The 19317-nt window shown below is 47.6% G+C and overlaps 2 protein-coding genes across 3 annotated transcripts in view; both read right to left on the bottom strand.

The window, feature by feature from the left end:
• The window catches only part of SLC43A2 (solute carrier family 43 member 2), a 53605-nt gene extending 49821 nt beyond the window's left edge, over positions 1 to 3784 (bottom strand). The window contains exon 1 of the mRNA XM_050929293.1: positions 3723 to 3784. The gene's annotated coding sequence lies outside the window, so the exon portion shown is untranslated. The remainder of the gene's footprint in view (positions 1 to 3722) is intronic.
• On the bottom strand, positions 2810 to 19316 carry SCARF1 (scavenger receptor class F member 1). 2 transcript variants are annotated; one of them, XM_050929290.1, is made up of 11 exons: positions 19210 to 19316; positions 17444 to 17505; positions 16235 to 16336; positions 15192 to 15717; positions 14180 to 14398; positions 13078 to 13206; positions 12890 to 12993; positions 11207 to 11324; positions 10641 to 10765; positions 10237 to 10377; positions 2810 to 9571 (listed from the first exon to the last, which is right to left on the bottom strand). In XM_050929290.1, the coding sequence occupies exons 1-11, from the start codon at positions 19314 to 19316 to the stop codon at positions 8499 to 8501; spliced, it is 2706 nt and encodes a 901-aa protein (XP_050785247.1). In that variant the 3' UTR covers positions 2810 to 8498. The 2 variants fall into 2 exon arrangements, with proteins under 2 accessions (XP_050785247.1, XP_050785248.1); XM_050929291.1 differs by lacking the exon at positions 19210 to 19316 and having other exon boundaries at positions 15192 to 16336; positions 17378 to 17466.
• Position 19317: the final 1 nt, after the last annotated feature.

The raw sequence follows: 19317 nt of genomic DNA, 5'->3' as shown, positions 1-19317 counted from the left end.
TTTCTTGAAATGCGGTGCCCAGAACTGGACACAATACTCCAGTTGAGGCCTAACCAGCGCAGAGTAAAGCGGAAGAATGACTTCTCGTGTCTTGTTTACAACACACCTGTTAATGCATCCCAGAATCACGTTTGCTTTTTTTGCAACAGTATCACACTGCTGACTCATATTAAGCTTGTGGTCCACTACGACCCCTAGATCTCTTTCTGCCATACTCCTTCCTAGACAGTCTCTTCCCATTCTGTATGTGTGAAACTGATTGTTCCTTCCTAAGTGGAGCACTTTGCATTTATCTTTATTGAACTTCATCCTGTTTACCTCAGACCATTTCTCCAATTTGTCCAGATCATTTTGAATTTTGACCCTGTCCTCCAAAGCAGTTGCAATCCCTCCCAGTTTGGTATCGTCCGCAAACTTAATAAGCGTACTTTCTATGCCAACATCTAAATCGTTGATGAAGATATTGAACAGAGCCGGTCCCAAAACAGACCCCTGCGGAACCCCACTTGTTATATCTATTCTTTTGACTTGATCTTCACCAAGCACTCTCTCTTTGATCTCTCTGTTGCTGAGTTCTCCCTCTCCAGTCACCTGGTCTTTTTGAGCAGTGCTCTATCAGTGCTCACCCTTATCCAGCTTTTCTGTGACTTCCAATCCATCAGCACTAAGGACTTCTCTGCTCGCAGTCCTCTCCTCTCTTCCTTTTCTTCCACTGACATGGTTGTTGATTTTCTCAGGCCTTCATTCTCCTCCACCCACATCACTTTTGCCCCTCTTCCATCATAAGGTCCACCCTGCCAGTCCCCGTAACTCACTCACCATGACATTGGCTTCCTCTGTTCCTGCTCTCACACTGTGGGATGTAACTAGCGGAAACTCTGTGATCAGTCTGACTTCCTCCCTTACAAATTAATTCTCTGGCATCTTACTTGTTAAACAACTCTACTTCTCCAACTTGAATGGATCCCACACTAACAATCCCAGACACCTTTCCACCACCTTTGACTCACTCCTCAATCCCTCCCCTTCTCCTGCCTTCACTTCTCTCTCCACACAGGATCTCACCAACTTCTTCCAGGAGAAACTGGCAAAAGATGACATGTCCTCCACCCTGCCCTCCCCTTCTTACAACTTTTGCCTCCCATCACAGGCACAAAGTTTCTTGTGTGCTCTCCTCCTCTAACACCTGTACTTGCCCCAGTGACTCCATTCCAAACCATTTCCTGGGCTACCTTGTGCTCACTCTCATCTCCCCTTACTCTTCTGCTTAACTTCTCACTCTCCCCTAGTTCTTTCCCTTCACAATACAAGTGTGCTTTAGTTTTTCCTATCTTAAAAAAATCACCTTGACCCTGCTTGCCTCTCCAACTACCACCCCTTCTCCCTGTCGTCTCTAAGCTCATTCAATATACAGTCTACAATCACTGTCCAGAGTTCCTTTCCTCCAATTCCATCCTAGACCCTCTCCAAATTTGGCTTCTGCCTCTTGCACTCCAATGAAACTGCCCTTGACAAAGTCTCTAATGACCTCTTTTTAGTTAAAGTTAAAACCAGTACTGCATCCTCATCCTCCCTGACCCATTAGCTGCCTTCAACACAATCAACCATGCTCTTCTTGAAATCTTAGCTTTCGTGACTCTGTCCTCTCCTGGTTTTTCTCCTCTCTAATCACTCCTTCAGTGTGTTCTTTGAAGATTCTTCTCACTCCCCCCCCAAGTGTCCTGTGGGATTCCACAGGTCTCTATCCTTGGTCCCCTTCTCTTCTCCCTTGACAGCTTACCTCTGGGTAATCTCACCTGTAAACACAAATTCAGCTATCATCTCTGTGCTGACGGCTCATAGACCTGTCTCCACCAGACCTGTCTCCTATCCAAACTAAAACCTCAGCCTCTGTCTCTGACATAGTTTCATGGATGTCCACCCATATACTCAACATGGCTAAAACACTTCTCCTAATATCCCCCTCCCCCAAGTCCTCCCTGTTACCTCCTTTCTTGATAGCTGTAGACAATATCATCTACCTGTCACTCAACCCGTAACCTCTCTTCTAGGTCCTCACATCCAGATTACGTCTAAATCTTGCAGATTCTTTCTGCATAACCTTTCTAAACTAGAGTCTCTGCAGTCCATCTGCACAGCTAAAATTCTTGTCCATGCTCTCATCATCTCATGTCTCACTACAATATCCTTCTCTCTGGCCTTGACAAATGCAATCTTTTCTCACTGATATCCATTCAGGGTGCTGCTCCAAAGATAATTTTCCTAGACCATGATTTTGACCACATCTCCTCTCTCTTTGCAACCCTTCACTGGCTTCCCCATCTCTATTGCATCAAACATAAGCTAACCACCTACCATCTTTTACATGCTGTAGAGCTGTTAATGTTTGCCTCCAATCAGTCCATGGTACCAACTTCCATTGCTCAGTTAAAATTTCAAACAAGCACCTTTGTGCTTTCTCCCATGCTGTCCCTCACACTTGGGAGGTGCTTCGCCCTTTATTATGCACCCTGGGACCAGCTCCTGGTACTGAGTTAAGAGTTCAGAACATGATGTCTATCAAAGGCAAAAAAAATATATCTACTGACTGTACCAACAAAGCCCATATTAAGGAAGGCTTATTGCCATATCTACCATTTCACTGAAAACACACATATTCAACATCACCAAGCAGAAAGCCTCTATAAACTACAGGGAAATACATAAATATCCTGAGACTTTACCAATCAATTGACTACCCTTCTAATGTTCACATAAATCTGTTACCCAAGATGTTATTCATATCTAGTATGTAGATTTATACAAAATAACAGATTTAAGGGGAAGTTTATTATGTAGAATTTGTAATTACATTTAAATATTAAATTGTAAACATAAAACTATACATTTATGTATGTTGTGCACATTAACAAAATTTTACTCCTGTTTTCTGATATAACATACAGTGCTGAGTCCCATGTAACTATTTTCATTTATCTTGAATACATAAAATTCATTCAAACTGTCACAGTCAGGAAGCTTTGTAAGTGCTGAGATGCATTTCATGTTGGAAGAACTACAATTTGGCCTATCCTTTTTTTTATATCTCTGTTGGCAAAGTTGGAATTCTTTACACACATGGAGGGGTGGAGGGTGGGTTTCAAACATAATGCTTTTCTAAAGAAAATTTCAGTATTGCATCACAGCTCTGTGTAAATCTACAGTGGCAAGCCAGTAGGCCAGCTCTCAACTCAATCAACAGCAAAAGTCCTACTGACTTTAAAGAACTGTTCTCCTTGTACTGTTTACACATGCTGGGCCCAATCCTGAACCAATTAAGAAACCAGATTTTAATTTAAAGTTTCAAACTTTTAATCTGTCACATTATATATATATATATATATATATATATATAATTGGAAATATACCTATCTCCTAGAACTCAAAGGGACCTTGAAAGGTCATTGAGTCCAGCCCCCTGCCTTCACTAGCAGGACCAAATACTGATTTTTGCCCGAGGTCCCTAAGTGGCCCCCCTCAAGGATTGAACTCACAACCCTGGGTTTAGCAGGCCAATGCTCAACCCACTGAGCTATCCCTCCCCCCTGAAAAATTATGATGGTTTAATTGTAACAAAACAAAAATATGAAGGGTGTGTTTGTAAGATGATCAGACTTACCAAGCAGGGAAGCTTCTTTTACCGCAGTCTAAATGGAATATAGTAGCAGCTACTGGGCACCTACCTGCTGGAGAAAGTCCAGACTAACACGATGAGACGGAATTTACTTCCAGGGTAGCTGTGGCTGGATTGAAGAAGTGTGTGTATCAGCATGTGTATGCAAGCGATATACAAAAAATGTATTATATCCTATTGTGAGACTCTGCTTCCCAACGTACACAGGTAGTAAATTACAGATACACGTGCTCTGTAAAGGGGACCCAGCATTCAACACTATGCAGTTCCATCAGTACGAGTAACAGGACAAGCTCTATGGCAAACAATGTACATGCCTTTGTCCACTGTGTCATCTAACCATGGCTCACAGCAAAGCTAGGTAAGGCAGTGGTGAAGACGACAAAGCCCCATCTACGCTACAGCTTCCAATCTTGCTGTTATCAGTGGAACTGCACCTGTGGTGAAGTAAAGGGCCTATTTCTGCAAGTGAACGTGCACTAAGAGACCAAACTATAAACTGAATTAAAAGTAACAGGGCCCACCTTAATTCTGCTGATACACTCACATCCACCACAACAGTCCCATAAATCTCTGCACATAACAACTGTCCAACTTTCCCTCATCCATCTGCCATCTGGGGGGTGAGAAAGCAGCGGGACTAATCATATGAGGCACTGCCTTGTGGATTTATAATTTTTATAAAGATATTATCACCTGTAGTATCAGCAATCCCAGATTAAAACTTGGATGAAAACCATAATCTTTTGATCATGCTCTCCCTCATATATACACAGAGCTCAGCTGGCTCTAGTCTCACACCAGCCTCATTTTCAGTCATTTTAAAGATGAGCACGTTGTAGTGATTCTCTGAGATACGCTCAGAAATAAACAAGTGGGTAATGAAGGAGATAAACCCCTATAAACATCCACCCTTGCAGGAACAGCAGCAATCCTGACTCACCAGAACGCTACTATTTTTTATATTGTGTTATTAATTATCTAAAATTTTGCAGAGTTTATATCCAAACAACCACGCTTTCTCCCTATTCCATGTGTGCTGTTGAGACATGAGCAAGAGGGGACACAATACCTCTGTGTCCTTGCCTCTTATCTAGGAAACACCAGGATTAGCAAATTAGATCCTTGAACACAGAACACATTCCTATCACGGTGAAGATCTTTTCAAGCTTGATAGTTGTCTGCTTGACAGGAAAGACAGTCTAATTGCTGGCAGCTATTTTGTAAACACAGTACCTGCAGTGATTTAGGTCACATGAGATTAATTTCTGGCATCACAGTAAAAACATAACTCTGCTCACTAGATATAAATATCCCATTCTCATTAGAAAAAATGTCTGCATATAGAGCTTATTCTGATACATTTCTGCCATTGTAATAAAAATACTCTAAAAACAGAAGCCAATAACGTATCAAAAAGGGACTTGATCACATGGGGCATGTGCAAATCTAGGATTCTACTGGAATGACATTACAGCATTAAATTCTACTTCCACAAACCCTAGATGATGTGGCTACAATTCTTGCCAAGCAGCCTACAGGGCATATGGCAAAGGCGCTTTAAACAAATACAACTATTAGTTTCAAAACTGAAACACTCTGATGTGGAATTTTCCTAAACCACCAATGAAGAAATAATGGATCCAAGGCACACAAGTACTCTCCTGTTTGGAGATGTTCTACTAGAAAGAAAAACAACTAAAATCTCTGACCAAATCTGTTCTGCAAACTTTGACTATTTGAAAGCATTTTATCCTTGAAGGTCCAAAGACAAAATCAATGACTTTCAGATCACAGAGATCAGCATAAGGATTAATAAATGAGGAACAGCTGGTAACGTACTCATGCTGAGACATTCCCAACTTGTCCCTCTCTCACAGCTCTGATTTTGCTGCTACTGTTGTCTCTGCATGTTCAGATTTATACATTAAATTTAAGAAACAAACCAGAAGCTGAAACAATGCACAGGACAGCAGAGATGGGTCACCCTAAATCTCTGAGACTATTTTTGGGCATGTTTTTGTGGAACTGAGCTCATTTTAATTAAGAGCTGTTTACGTTCAGAGGCCTCCACCTCACTCAGATTAACACAAGAAAAATGCAAGAACCACATTATACAAATCAACCCAAACCCAGCTCAGTGCTATAAATGCTGTTTAGACTTGGCTTCTTGAATTATAACCAGTTTCAAGTATTTCTCAAGGTGTCTAACACCAAATCTCTTTGCTCAGGGAATCAAACTGTTTTCTGAGCCCCTCTTCGCTCCCTTAGCACTGAGGATTGTCTCATCCCATCTCATCTTGTTTGTTGCCTGTTGAATGCACAGGTCTGGTCCTGTCCACCCGAGTGAGACTACCTCATTGCCCAGGTGTAGTGGTGTCACGTTTGAGGCATCTGTTGACAGTGTATGGTTTAAAGCTGTAATTAAGGGAATTGAAATGACAATTTCCCCACTGGATAGAAGTTAATGACTTGGAGAAACTCTGGCAATGCTGCTTTCTACATGGACTCTTCATGCTAATCAGGAAAAAGAAAATATTCTCCTTCAGCAATAAATTTACAAATCCTGTCAGACTCAGACCACTACGTTTGCTCTAAGGTTCCTTCACAGTTGCAGGTCAGTGCAGGTTTCTTGGTATATTGGAAACCAGCACATAAACTCTACATTATAGCATGGACCTTTCCCTACATTGACTGCAGCTGTAGAAATTAATATGTTTAGATCCTTCCACGTAAGCCAAAGTAGTTTGATAAATTTGCACAAACCCAGATATTCTCTGTCCCAGAATCATTCATATGTGACCCAAGTGCCCCACAGAAGGCTGCTCTCTGGAAACATTCTCCCAAGTCCCTGGAGCTTTTATGCTCACAGCCCGTCATGCTCTCCATCTGGGGATTTTCAGTCCAGTCCCAGCTCCTTTGTGACATGGCAGTCTGAGCTCAGCAGTGGGAACTGGTTACAGGGCTGTCTTTCTGTCCCAATTCCCCACTGGCACTGCTTCTAATTTTAAGATTTTCAGCTGGTCCTATCAGTGCTGCTGAGTCAGAAAGAGTCCCCTGTGGGGAGCAACTGACAATAGTCAGGGAGGGAGGTGTGGGTGCTGCTCTCTGCAGGGGTCCCATGGGCTAGATGGGCAATGACGACCTTGGCACTCTCAGCACCAGTCAGTCTCTGTTTGTGAGCTCCCTGAATAGGGAACCAAGTCACTGCTCCCTGCCCTCATAAGCATATTGATGGCAGGAGCTAGCAGTGTGCTATTTCCTCCTGCAAGGGAGGGAGATAGTGCTGGCCTGGGAGCTGCCAAGTCCCAAGGACTCAAGCCCCAAGCAGACACTTTCTTTGCTTGTGCATAACATCTGCTCTGCTCAGTGTGTTGCCTGACAAGGAGAATTGGGAGTGGGGCAGGGATCACTGATCCCTTTGTTTTCTACCAAGAACAATGGAAGGCTGCAGGCAAGACTGTCCTTGCAGATCTGGTTTTGGAGCCTGGCAATGATTTGAAGAGACCCCTGTAACTGGTAAGGGTAGGAAGACTGGTTTTAAGACATGCGTTCAAGCCCTGGAGCTGCCACAGACTCCTTGTGTAACCCAACAAGCCACAACTGAGGGGTCAGGTTGCTAAGCAATCCCCTGACTGAATGAGGCCGGCCAGCTGAGGAGGAAGGAGCTGGGTTGGAGCTATATAGCCAGGAAATTGGCAGCAGAAACGGATAGGCAGGGAAGGAGTTTGCAGTCACTTCCTGGGAGAAGGGAGGTGTGTCTGGGGCTAGAGGCAAGTACCCTACAGTTACTCGAGCGGGGAGTTTGGGCTGGCAAACGCAGAGAGGTAGGCAAGGCTCATGGAAAAAACCACAAGGTATGGGGTAGGTCAGACTGGCTGCCAATGAGAGGGCCCCTGAGCCAGGAACCAGAGTAGAAGGAGGGCCCGGGTCCCCCTACCAGCCACTGGAGGAGTGGCACGGTTTCAGCAGTAAAGGGAAGACTGTCATTTCATATGGAGGAACTTTGATGCGCACACCCTGGAAGGGGGAACACACATGGTGACTCGGCTGGAGGGCCAAATCATGAAGAGGGAGCCCCTTGAGTGGCAGACAACAAGAGGATGGAGGAGGGCATAATGACTGGCCAGAGCTAATCCCCAGGATGGCCAGAAAGAGGCATCACTAGTGGTGAGTGCCCCCCTGGTGACATGCCCATATAAGTACCTGACTCGAAGGAGAGGTAACCTGTCAAGGAGTATGACAACTCATGTGCATCGGCTGTCTCTGTTACTTCGCTTAATTTAGACTCCTGAACCTCACATGGATGGTATTTTCCTAAAACTTAACCTTGTTTTATTTGTCAGCCCAGCAAGCTAAAAGCACAGTCACCAAATAAACATGCTGTCAGGTACAGTCACTTCTTCTGACTAATCTACTTGTATTGGAGGTGCCTGAACTGACTTGCCCGCAGCACAGTCCTTCCTTGGTAATGATTCATGGCAAGACGAACATAGAACTCAAGAGGGCATCTCGGTGGCCCCATTAGGTAACATTGCTACTCATAGCAAGTTGCCTCATTTGAACATTAACATGCAATGCAGAACCTGACCCTGCAGGACACACAGAGATTTAATGGTAATGTTAGACAATACTCTAGTCCATGTGGCATGTCTGGGAGGTGAAATTCTGGGTTCCCTCTAATACCAGACATGTTGCAGAACTAGCACTCTTCAATAACTCCTTGCCTGCTCTGCAAGGTACACTGCCCCCTGTGGCCACAGCCACATCGTGATGACTGTCACCGTTCTGAAAAAGAGGCAGGATTTGGGTCCTGGGTGGGTTTTCAGGTGTTGGCCTCACAGTTAGGGGAGATGGCAGGAGACTCGTCTGAAGGATAGTAATTTGGAGACACATTTTCATATTTGGGTTCCTCCTCAACAACAGCCTGTTCATCTGTTTCTAGATTTCTGGCCTCTTCAAGACTTTCACTGTTCTTGGGGTCCCTTGTGACCCTGTCTTCTCCTTCCTGAGCCACTAGTCTTTTCAATATAGGAGATGTGGGGATGAGAGGTTCTCTCTTCACAGGAACATCTATCTGGTGTCTATCTGTGAGGAGCTCAGGTGACTCACAGGGCTCCAGACCTGTCATCTTGGAGCTCTCCTTGCGTGGAGGGGCTGGCTCAGGGAACATGTCTCTGGAGTCCCTCTCTGGGCTCAGGGCCCTGCGGGGAGGTTTCTGGATGCTCTCAGTACTTTTCCTCACCATGGGCTCCTCCCTGACAGCCCTTTTTACTCTCTGGAAGCTACCCAAACGTTTCAGTACAGCCTGAACTGTCCCCTCTCTGCTTCCATTGGCACTCTCATTGAGCTTGGTGGATTTCCCTGCTGTCCCCACAGTCACATAAATGGTTGTGACATTCTGCTCCTTCCCCCTAACATCCAAAGTGTTTGGATTCAAAGCTGCCTCAAGGGCCTCGACTCTCTGGGCCACATGTCTGCCACTGGACACTGCCGTCCTGTGGCCTCCTGGGGTACCCCTGGGGGAGGGCCGGTGGCTAGTCTCAGCCTCGGAGATGGGCTCTGGGTTTTCGTAACAGTCACCTGGCGACCCACCCTGCTGGGGCCCCTCCTCTGGGTCAGCAAGGTGCTGGCAAGAGGGAAGTTTGGTGAGACCCCAGGAGGCTTTGGGCTTCCGAGTGGTATTTGGTGTCTCCATGGAGCCTCTTTGACACTGAGGGCCAAATTTAGTTCCTTCTGCAAAAGACACCGAGGGCCTCTTGGCTCTGGCAATGCTGGATGTGCGGGGGATGGTGAAAGGCTGGGAGACGTCCTCAGAATTAAATGCTGATGCATCAGGAAATTCATGACATTTGGAGCTGCCTTCCTGAAGCTCAAAGCCTGCCACTGCAGGAACATCTGGAGGAGGAGGAAAGGAAGGGGGTTAGGCTGCTTCTCCCTTGGCTACACAGGCTTCCAAGAAGTAAGCCACCAGCGTACCGACAGGCTTCTCCTTAGTTCAGGGCTCAAGGTTAGAGCATGTGGCCTTTATCCTCTTCACTATGACTGAGGGCTTCTAGGGACTATAGTATCCAGAACTGGCACCACTTGGGGTTGCACTGCCTTCTTTACTCCTAGACTTGATTCTAGATTCATGAGAGTGGATGGTGGGTAAAGGTGCTGAGGTAGGTTTTTGCACACTGATGCCACAGGGAGCCCGGGACAGGGGTGGGGCAGCTATGAAAGCACAAACAGCTGCAATGAGCTCTGAAATTATTTGAGGGAGTGAGTTATAAAATCAGCAATTTTCTGAGGACATGTAGCTCTGGTACATACCATAGCATATTTCCATTTCACACTAAACTGATGGGAAGGCCTGAAACAGAGCTCAGCCTCCCTGTACGGAAAGGAAAATAAGGAACTAAAAATAATTGGTGCCTGTGTATAACCCAAGTCCCTTGCAAACCCCTCCCCACAAGTACACATGGAATGAAATTCACCCTGAGCAAACGGTCTCTGTCCCACTGGGAAGGAGAGTTGAAAATGAGTCTTAAGAAGATGGTGAAGCAACTGGGCAGCATTACCTTCTCTGGCAGGGACACAGTAGGCTGGGCCCTCATTGTCAGTGTCAAAGGAGGAGGAGAAGGAGCTGTCTGAGGCCCAGGCAGCAGAAGGCGGTTCAATGAAGCTGGGATTGAAGGGAATCTCTGTGTCATGGTGGGAGACTGGAAGGGAAGCAAGACTATGAGGAAGAAGCAATCCAGCTCTCAGGATCACATGCTGGTCTACATGTGTTCTAGTCTGTACTGTACCAGGGATGTTCCATGGGGCAGTCACCTGGTATCTGGCTGGCACAGCTTGCTCGCTTGCAATGGCACTTACAGTACAAATGTAGTTCCTACTCTAAAGAACTCTGAAGACACAGACAAAGCAGGGCATAATAAAGAGTGCATCAATCAGGGACCAGTGCTAATAATCCTATTCTTACCTGTGATTCGGGGGAGTTTGTAGCCACTCAGTGAGAGGCAAGGTAACATGGAGCTGAGATTTGCCAGCACCCCCTGCACATGATGTTTCATTCTGGAAACCGCATCACCATCAGCAACAGCCATCCTTGGAAAGAAAGAACAGAGGTGTGTGGCGGAGATGACTGGCTTTCCACTTAAACAAAGCTCACTCCTGTCTTGCTGGGAAACGGAGCTGGAATCAGTTTGGGAGAAGCCTGCACATGTGGCAGCCCCATTTCTGACCAAGTCCTGCAATCTATCAGCTAATGCAGTTTGAGTCATGGGCTGATTTATCCTGTACGCAGAGCTACATGAGTTAAATAAGTAAAAGTAAAATGAAGTAACATGAAATTTTGAAGTAATTCCCTGTAAGGCAACCGAACCCAAGGAAGATGCTAATGACTCTTTATTTGCCTTGAGGCTAATTTTAATTGGCCAGAAAAGGTTCCTCTTGCTTCTAGGGCCTTTCAGAAGCAATGGGCCCAAGGCAGGTGGCTCTTCTGTTTGCAGCTACATTTCTACAGCACCTGACACTTGTTAGTAATACCTGTCTCTGGCATCCAGCTGGCTGGTTCCACAGCCACAGCAACAGCAGGTGACACAGAGTAATAGGAGGAGTAATGGGATGAGAATGCCAGCTATCAGGGCTCCCTGGTGCTTTGATCCTGCATGGAGAAACAGGGTGGAACACAGTGAAATTCTTCCTTGGCTGGCAAGTTCAGAGCACTGGGAACGCCATCCTGGAGGAAGGATCTCTGATCCGGGGACCTGCCACAGTGGTCTCAGAATGTTTTAAACAGATCCAGTCCTGTCCAAATCGTCCCATTCATACCGCTCCACAACATAAGGCCAGTTAGGGAACTCAGCTCAGACCCAGCACCCAGCTCGCAGAACCAGCACATCTTTTGATATCGGCAGAGAAACAGTCTCTGAGTGAGCCCCAGAGCTCTCACTCCTCATCCAGGAAGATGCTGGAGCTCAGGACTGGCTAAGTTGTGCTCAGTGCTGTTTGCTCCCGTATGCTCTTACAGCATAACACTGATGATACCACATTACAGGAGAGTGTATTTCCACCAGGCACAGCCCAGTTAGCAAAGCCAAAAGCGAGATGGGGTGCTGATCTCACCACTCCCAACCAGGAATGTATCTGAACATTAAAGTCAAGTGGACTCTAGTCCAGACACATTTTCTGTGCTAAAGAGTCTTTGACTTACTATGGCACATTCAGGAACACAAGGACTTGCTCTCAAAGATCAGACCTTTGGGCCATCTATTCCAGTTCTTTGCCTTCAGAAGAGGCCAGTGCCAGATGCTTCAGATGAAAGTGAAAGTCCTCCTACTGGCACTAACCAATGTGGTCAGAATCACCCTTCCTAAGTCTATTTAATTTCAAACTTTGCCCTGCAGTATTTTGTTCAGATGGATTTCCACATTTTTTAGAACCTGGGTCCACACGGGGATGATAAAGTGAGTGTGAGTGCTTCTCCATAGTGCAATTATGTCCTTCAATCAACTGCTACAAACCAAGCAATTCTTCATCTACCTACAAACAAGTGACTTTACAATCAAGACTGGATCCATCTCTCTGCTGTAATTTCATGTGACAGACTCAGAGAAACACCTTCACTCTAAACATAGTTAACCATTTTAGTTCCACTCTTGACATACTCCTGACGAATGCTACGGATGAAAATATCACCCTCTGCTACAGGATGGGAACAAGGACGCAGGGACGGAAATATCAAACGCCCAGAGCAAGATTAAGGGCTTGTAAGGCACAATAAGCTTCAAACATGTGGGCTCTGGTTTTTTGACTAACTCTGAATCCCAGTCTAACCTGTTGTGGTACTTGAATCTGGCATGATAGCTCCACTCAGCTACACAGGCTTGGGCAGTGCGGAGGGGTTACAACAAGGAAATCAAAGCCACAGAAATGAGATAGGAAACAGTTCATTTCCCTGATCTACAGAGACAGAGGAGAAGAGGGAAGGGAGTTTCCTGGAGGCTCGTGCTGCATGGCAGTAGATGTACTGCATGACACTGTGCAGAGCATCTTTGCTGGGAACCAGCCTGCGTTCTGGAGCCCAGAGGGCACCTTGGCTTCCACAGCAACCTTTGGCGTCTTGCATGGTTTATACTGGGGGAGAAGGAACCAATTCTCTGCTCTGGGCAGGAGAAGATCTGGTTAATAGGTTATGAATGAAAAGGTGCAGTGCAGGATATCACTTACTGAGCACACAGTCCCCAGAGTGTGGGTGGCAGGAGCCCCTTGGACATTGGCAGGGGGAAGAACAGTTCGCTCCAAAAAAACCCTCTGGGCAAGTCTCATTGCAGCTGAGGGGAGAGACAGAAAGAAATGGAAAATGTTCATTTGGAAACATCCCAGCCCCTGCTCACTGCAGTTCCCCTTGCTTTTACCTGGTGCCCCAGTAGCCAGCCTGGCAGATACACTCCCCAGACACTGGATCACAGCTCCCATTAACACAGTCCGGACAGGTGAACCGGCATCCATCTCCAAATGTTCCAGCAGGGCAGGATGCTTCACAGCTGCAAAGAGAGGGGAGAATCTGGCTGCTGGCTCATAGGAGAGAGGCTGGCAATTCAGAGGGGCTGTACCTTAGTTTGAGGGTCAGCAGCTCTGTCACGGTGTCACAATGCAGAGGCTGCTTTACATTTGCACTGATATTAACGTTGTTCCACAGGGCCCTGACTTGTTCCTAATCCTACCTGAGGATGGGAACAGTGATCTGGTGGTTAGGGCACTAGAGTCGGACCCAAGAGTTCTGGGTTCTGTTCCTGGTTCTGACAGACTCCATGAGTGACTGTGGGAAAGACATTTAGCCCATCTGTAAAATAGGGATAATCTTCCCTAACTCACAGAGGGGGAGGCTCAGATACTGAAGATACTACAGGAAAGGGAGCCATAGACAAGCCTGTAAATATATATAGCTGATTGTGTTGTAGAGTCCTGCTGGGGATGCACTGGGCGTCTCTGACTTCAACAAGACAAATATTGAATAGAGGTTGGTTGCTGTTTATTTTCATTGTTCTCTGGTATCACACCTAGGGTGACCAGACAGCAAGTGTGGAAAATCGGGATGGGGGTGGGAGGTAGTAGGAGCCCATATAAGAAAAAGACCCCAAAATCAAGACTGTCTCTATAAAATTGGGACATCTGGTCACCCCAATCACACCTGATGCCAGGCTTTCTGCAGAGAGAGACATCCCAGTGTGTCTGAACACTGCCTTGCTCTGCACACATTAGGCCAGAAGGGAGGCTGTGCCACTGAACAGCTTGTTGGGTAATCTCCAAGCAGAATCCCTAGCTCAGGTGTCTGACAGCTGTCCATCTATCCATGGATAATCATCACAGTGTCTAAGCTTCTGTACTGTGAATGAAGCTTTCAGACAAATATTTTCTACTTTACACTCAAGGAAACCTGAGGACAGAGGATGTCTGCTACAACAGAGAATTGAGCTCCACAAGGTAAACATCACACAGGAGAAGAGGGGTCCGTACCTGGGTCCTGTCTTGCCAGGGTCACAGTTCAAGCAAGCCCCTGTCTCTGGATGACAGGTCTCCCCTTTTCGGCAGCTGGGACACACCTGTGCACAGTTCTCCCCATGGTATCCAGGTATGCACAGCTTCTTACAGAGGGTACCGTTCCAGCCAGAGTCACACGCCAGGCAGAACCCATCCACAGGAGAGCAGGGCTGGCTCTGCTTGCAGTGCCCACAGCTGCACAGTCAGAGGCGTAAGGAACAATAAGCATCAGAGCTGGGGGAACAGTGGCCCCCACATCCCAAACCAAAAGAAATAGGGCAGCTGTGATATAGTCCCTGCTAAGCCTAAGTGAGAATGGAGGCAGTTACCCCCTACGGAAACATCTCACAGAGTGTAGTGAGGCGGCCTGGCTCCCAGCCGCCCCAGAGAGGGGCGACCCCAACAGCACACATTTACACAGAGTTTAATAGGAATGATAACATCCCATGAGGTCTTATTGGAATTTAACAAGGTTTTGAAGATACTACTCAAAAAACCTATAGAATGTAATGGGGAAAGAGATCCTCTCTGAAGGCCCTGGATCAGCCTACAGAAGAGATATCTATAGTTTTCTACTAAAGTCTACAAGACTTTCCCATAGGGGACAGTCCTGTGCCCCTTCTCAGCAGACCATGGCCAGGCCTCCCTGGCCACTGGCTCAGGAAAGGCTCTTCCTCACCAGCCAGGAGACCAGCTCACAAAATCGTATCTCCCCACGTCCCTCCCAGGGTATGAATAGGGCAGCTAATCCAAACTCTTGCTGCCCCTTTCCTCTCAGTGCCTTTATATGCAACAGCTGCAGCCTACAGTCTAACAAGCATCAGCTGCCCACTCCCTGAACTCTTCCCAGTCTGGTCCCAGACTCCTGCATACCCAGCAGGGAACACAGGCTTCTGGGCATTGGCACTCCCTAGGCAGCCCCAGATTCATGCAGTCACCTTTCGGCACTATACTCTATCACAAGCACGCAGAGTGATAGTCCTCTTACCTGTATCTGCACTGAGATCCGTAATAACCGGCAGGACAGGGATCCCCACAGCTCCTGCCCTGATAGCCAGGGTTGCAGCTGCAATGCCCATCAAGACGGTTGCAGTTCCCATGCAGGCAGTCACAATGATGTTGGCACAATGGCCCCCAAAACCCAGCCCTGCACTCACACTTGCCTGAGTCTTGGGCACAGGGTGAGAGGTGGCAGGTGCATCTAAAGCTGCATCTCCTGCCCCACCAACCCTGGGTGCAGACGCACTGCCCTGTGACAGAGTCACAGCGGGAGCCGGTCACCCTGCATAGACACTGCTTCTTGCAGTTGGGTCCCCACCAGCCTGGCTCACAGTGACAGTCTCCAGTGTGGGGGTTGCAGTGGCCATGAGGTGCACACTGGCATGGGAACTCGCAGAGTACTCCCCAGCGGTTGGCATTGCAAGTGCACTGGCCGCTTACAGGGTCACACTTCCCATTGGGATGACATGAACAGCTCTTCTTGCAGTCCGAGCCCCAGTACTGGTCAGGGCAGCCTACAAAGGGAAGAAGACACATAACAGGTCACCATGCAGGAGTACAGGACTCTCTGTGCCACAGGGAGGAGAGCAATCTGGCAATGGGTTGGGTGTTCTTTCCCTCGGAGGCGTTGTGAGCCATGGAAGGGCACAGCCTGGTAGGCCCTTGTAGATCCGATGCTGCAGGGAGACTGAGGACTACCAAACAGACACCCAACTGGGAGGAGACATCAGAGCAGCAGGCCCCAAACACTGTCTCTGCTCTGCTATAACATGTGGATGTAGCTGCCTGTGCTCATGGATGGGCCAAGTGGCTGGCTGCTGGGCACCTGGAGGCACTTAACTGTGACCACGTGCCATCATGCTGGGACCTCTGGCCTGAGCTCACCTCCTGGGACCCTGCCAACGTCCTGGTGGGTGCAGTGAGCACTGCATCACACATGGAGTCTCTGGGATCACAGGGAATTTTCTGTATGTCTAAGGATGAGAGTCTGCCCTGCCCCTTCCTTACTAGCCCCTCCATGCCCATACTCACGGGAGTTGCAGTTGGCTCCAAAGAAACCAGGTTTGCAGAGGCAGATCCCAGGTCTCACACACACTTCATCCACCTTGCAAGCATCTTCCCCTTCACATAGCGCTGTTAACAGCAGGACAAGCTAATTAGGAGCCAGGCTCTCCCAGCACCAGGTCGCTGGCAGGCACATAGCCAGGGAGAGGAAGTGCAGATAGGCTGAGCACCAGCAGCTTCTCCATAGCTGCCAGGGGCCAAGGCCCTTTGGCCTCCAGCTCCTTGTCCCCATGGATTTGGATCAGCGACCTAGCCTGTCAGTGACTCCATTTCCACATCAGTATCCCCATGTGCCCTCATATGTGGGCTCCAGAGAGAGCTGGGGGATTCTGCTCCAAGCCTTATGGTGCCTGGGACACACTCTGCTCCAACAGGTCCCAGTCCTGGCCTTCAGCAAGGAAGTTGAGAATGAGGCTAGAAATGGCCAATACCTAGAATACCTTGAGACTGAGACTAGAAATGACCTACAGGTGATGGCTTCTGGGAGGCTTTTTGAGGAGAAATGGCTGCCTCACATCCTATGGAGTGAACAGCCCATGCAGCACTTAGATGCTGGGGTAGTGGGCTCTGTAGCAAATCCTGAGGGGAGGTTCATTTGAGCAAGAGTTAAAGAGATTGGGGGCGGAAAGCAGCATGGCTCCCCTTTTCTGTGAAGAGCAAATGGGAGGTTCCCTCACCCCTTCCCCGCTTGGGAGAGCAGCTCTCCCACCGGCATGGCTGGTGCTCTGAGTGCTCCCCTCCTACTTCAGCCTACATTAATCCTGCACATGGGTGCAGCTGGACAGATGTGATAAGGCACAAAGCTGCACTTCACGGGAGGCCTTATAGCTCTGCAACCCTTGCCTTGGTTTGCATCATGCCCCAGCAGAATATTCTGCACCTGAAATGAACACCCTTCAGCCTCTAGGGAAGAAGCAGGAAGTGGAAATGAGGTATAGCCTGGGGGTCACAAATGGCTCCCTCATCCCCCAACAGCTCCTGTAGATAGCTCAGTGCAGCCAGGGCACAACTTTAGTACTATGCATAAGGTTTAAGCCCCCCTCACCCTCATTTTCCCAAAATATTGTTGGACTCTGAGCAACAAAGAACTGAGATACAGGAAATGCACACCAAACTGCCTGAAACGGGCTGGTCAAAATGACAAAGGCATGAGATGTAAAGCCACCGATGACTCACCAGCTGTGCATTCCTTGCCTTCCTGTTTCCAACCTGGGCAGCATACCAGACCTGCAGAGAGGCTGGGAGGGTAGAGATCCATTAGCCTAGGAGTAGGGTGCTGGGCTGCAAGGGCTCACGAAAGGGGAAATATACTGGAGTGGAGATAACACTCCTATGTTTGCATTAAAGCCCATGTTATCTAGGAGGAACTAAGGATCAGCCAGAAGCACCTCTCCCAAGGTTCAGCCTGGAACATGCTGAAGGACGGGCATGCATTTGGAGGCGTTGCCCTGGGAAGGACACCAGAGAAACGGGAGGAAGTCATGGGCAGGCTGCAGGACTAAGGGTGTCCTGACTGGTGCTGTCAGTGCTGTCTCCCTGTGCTAAAGGAGACACCCAGTGTTTGCTGCTTGTTTTTATAGGAGTCATGCAAGTCTTTAGATTCTTTCACCTGCTGGTAGCAGCCAGTTGCATAGGGGCCACCAAGTAATAAAAGTATCAGAGGGCTGGCCTTGTTAGTCTGGATCTGTAACAGCAGCAAAGAGTTCTGTGACACCTTATAGACTAACAGACGTACTGGAGCATCAGCTTTCGTGGGTGCGTCTGACAAAGGGGGTATTCACCCATGAAAGCTCATGCTCCAATATGTCTGTTAGTTTATAAGGTGCCACAGGACTCTTTGCTGCTTTTACAAGTAATAAAATACTCTCCTAGACAATACCACGATGGTCGAGAAAGAGAGTTCCTGACCTCTTGTACCAGGGCCAGAAGGCAGGGACTACAGGAGGCTTCTGCAGGGAGGCTCCTACTAAGTTCACAGGACAGAGCAATCACAGGCAAAGAAATCAAGCAGCTCTAGGCCCTTTTTGTTGGATGGATAGTATCTAACTCAGAGCACGTAACAGAGTGGCGTTAGGGAGCTGGATTTGCCTTGGTTCCACAGACTCATGAATACTGTGATACCATAAGGTTAGTTTTACGTAGTTACAGTTTAAACTCTAAAAACCATGGCAGTACTCTGCGTTTTCACCACATGGCCACCTGGTGCTTTCTGGGCTTTAACTGCTATCTGTGTTAGATAGTGAACTCCTCGGGACAGGGACTGTCTCACTCTCTCTGTGCAGCACTAAGCACATTGATGCCACCTGAGATATAACAGACTAAAAACTAAACCTACCCACATATTCAGCTATCTCTGTGCTATTAAACAAACCCACACCTCTGCCTGCATCATCCCTCTCACACCCCAATGGATTTATAACTGCTATTAAACACACACTACTCTGCACATGTGATCCCTCTCTCACACACCCACACACACAGACAGAGCTACCCGTGTGTTATTAAACATGTCTCTGCTTGTGTGATCCCTCTCTCACACAGAGCTATCCCTGTTATTAAACAAATAGTCCTCTGCCTGTGTGATCCCTGTCTCTCTCACACACACAGAAATATCACTGTGTCATTCAACAAACACTCATTTCTATGTGATCCCCTCTCCGCACATACAGGTATCTCTGTGCTATTAAACAATAATATTTTCCTTGTGCAGTTACACTCTCTTGCAGAGATCTCTATGCTGCCACACACCCATTCCCTTTTATCCCTAGGCCACACAGTTCCAGCTCAGGGAGCTTATTCTATTGAGTATGTTAGTCAAAAGATGACAGTGAATTAATCTCTGCTGCAGATTTATTTCTTCTCGCCCTGTTGTGGGAAGGGAGCACTGAGATGGGTATGGAGCGACAGGGGAAGCTGGGCAAAGAAAGGTATTGGGCACCTACCTGGTAGCCTTGCACACATTCTTCCCATTAGGGTCCAGCTCTTGAGCAGAGCTCCCAATCCATGGCCAGAAACGGAGACAGAAGAGTATCAACAGCAGCTGCGTCATC

The sequence above is a fragment of the Gopherus flavomarginatus genome, chromosome 19, assembly GCF_025201925.1.
Source record: "Gopherus flavomarginatus isolate rGopFla2 chromosome 19, rGopFla2.mat.asm, whole genome shotgun sequence".
Classification (NCBI taxonomy): domain Eukaryota; kingdom Metazoa; phylum Chordata; order Testudines; family Testudinidae; genus Gopherus; species Gopherus flavomarginatus.
Note: the sequence above shows the minus strand (reverse complement) of the source record. Positions and strands in the feature narration are given on the sequence as shown.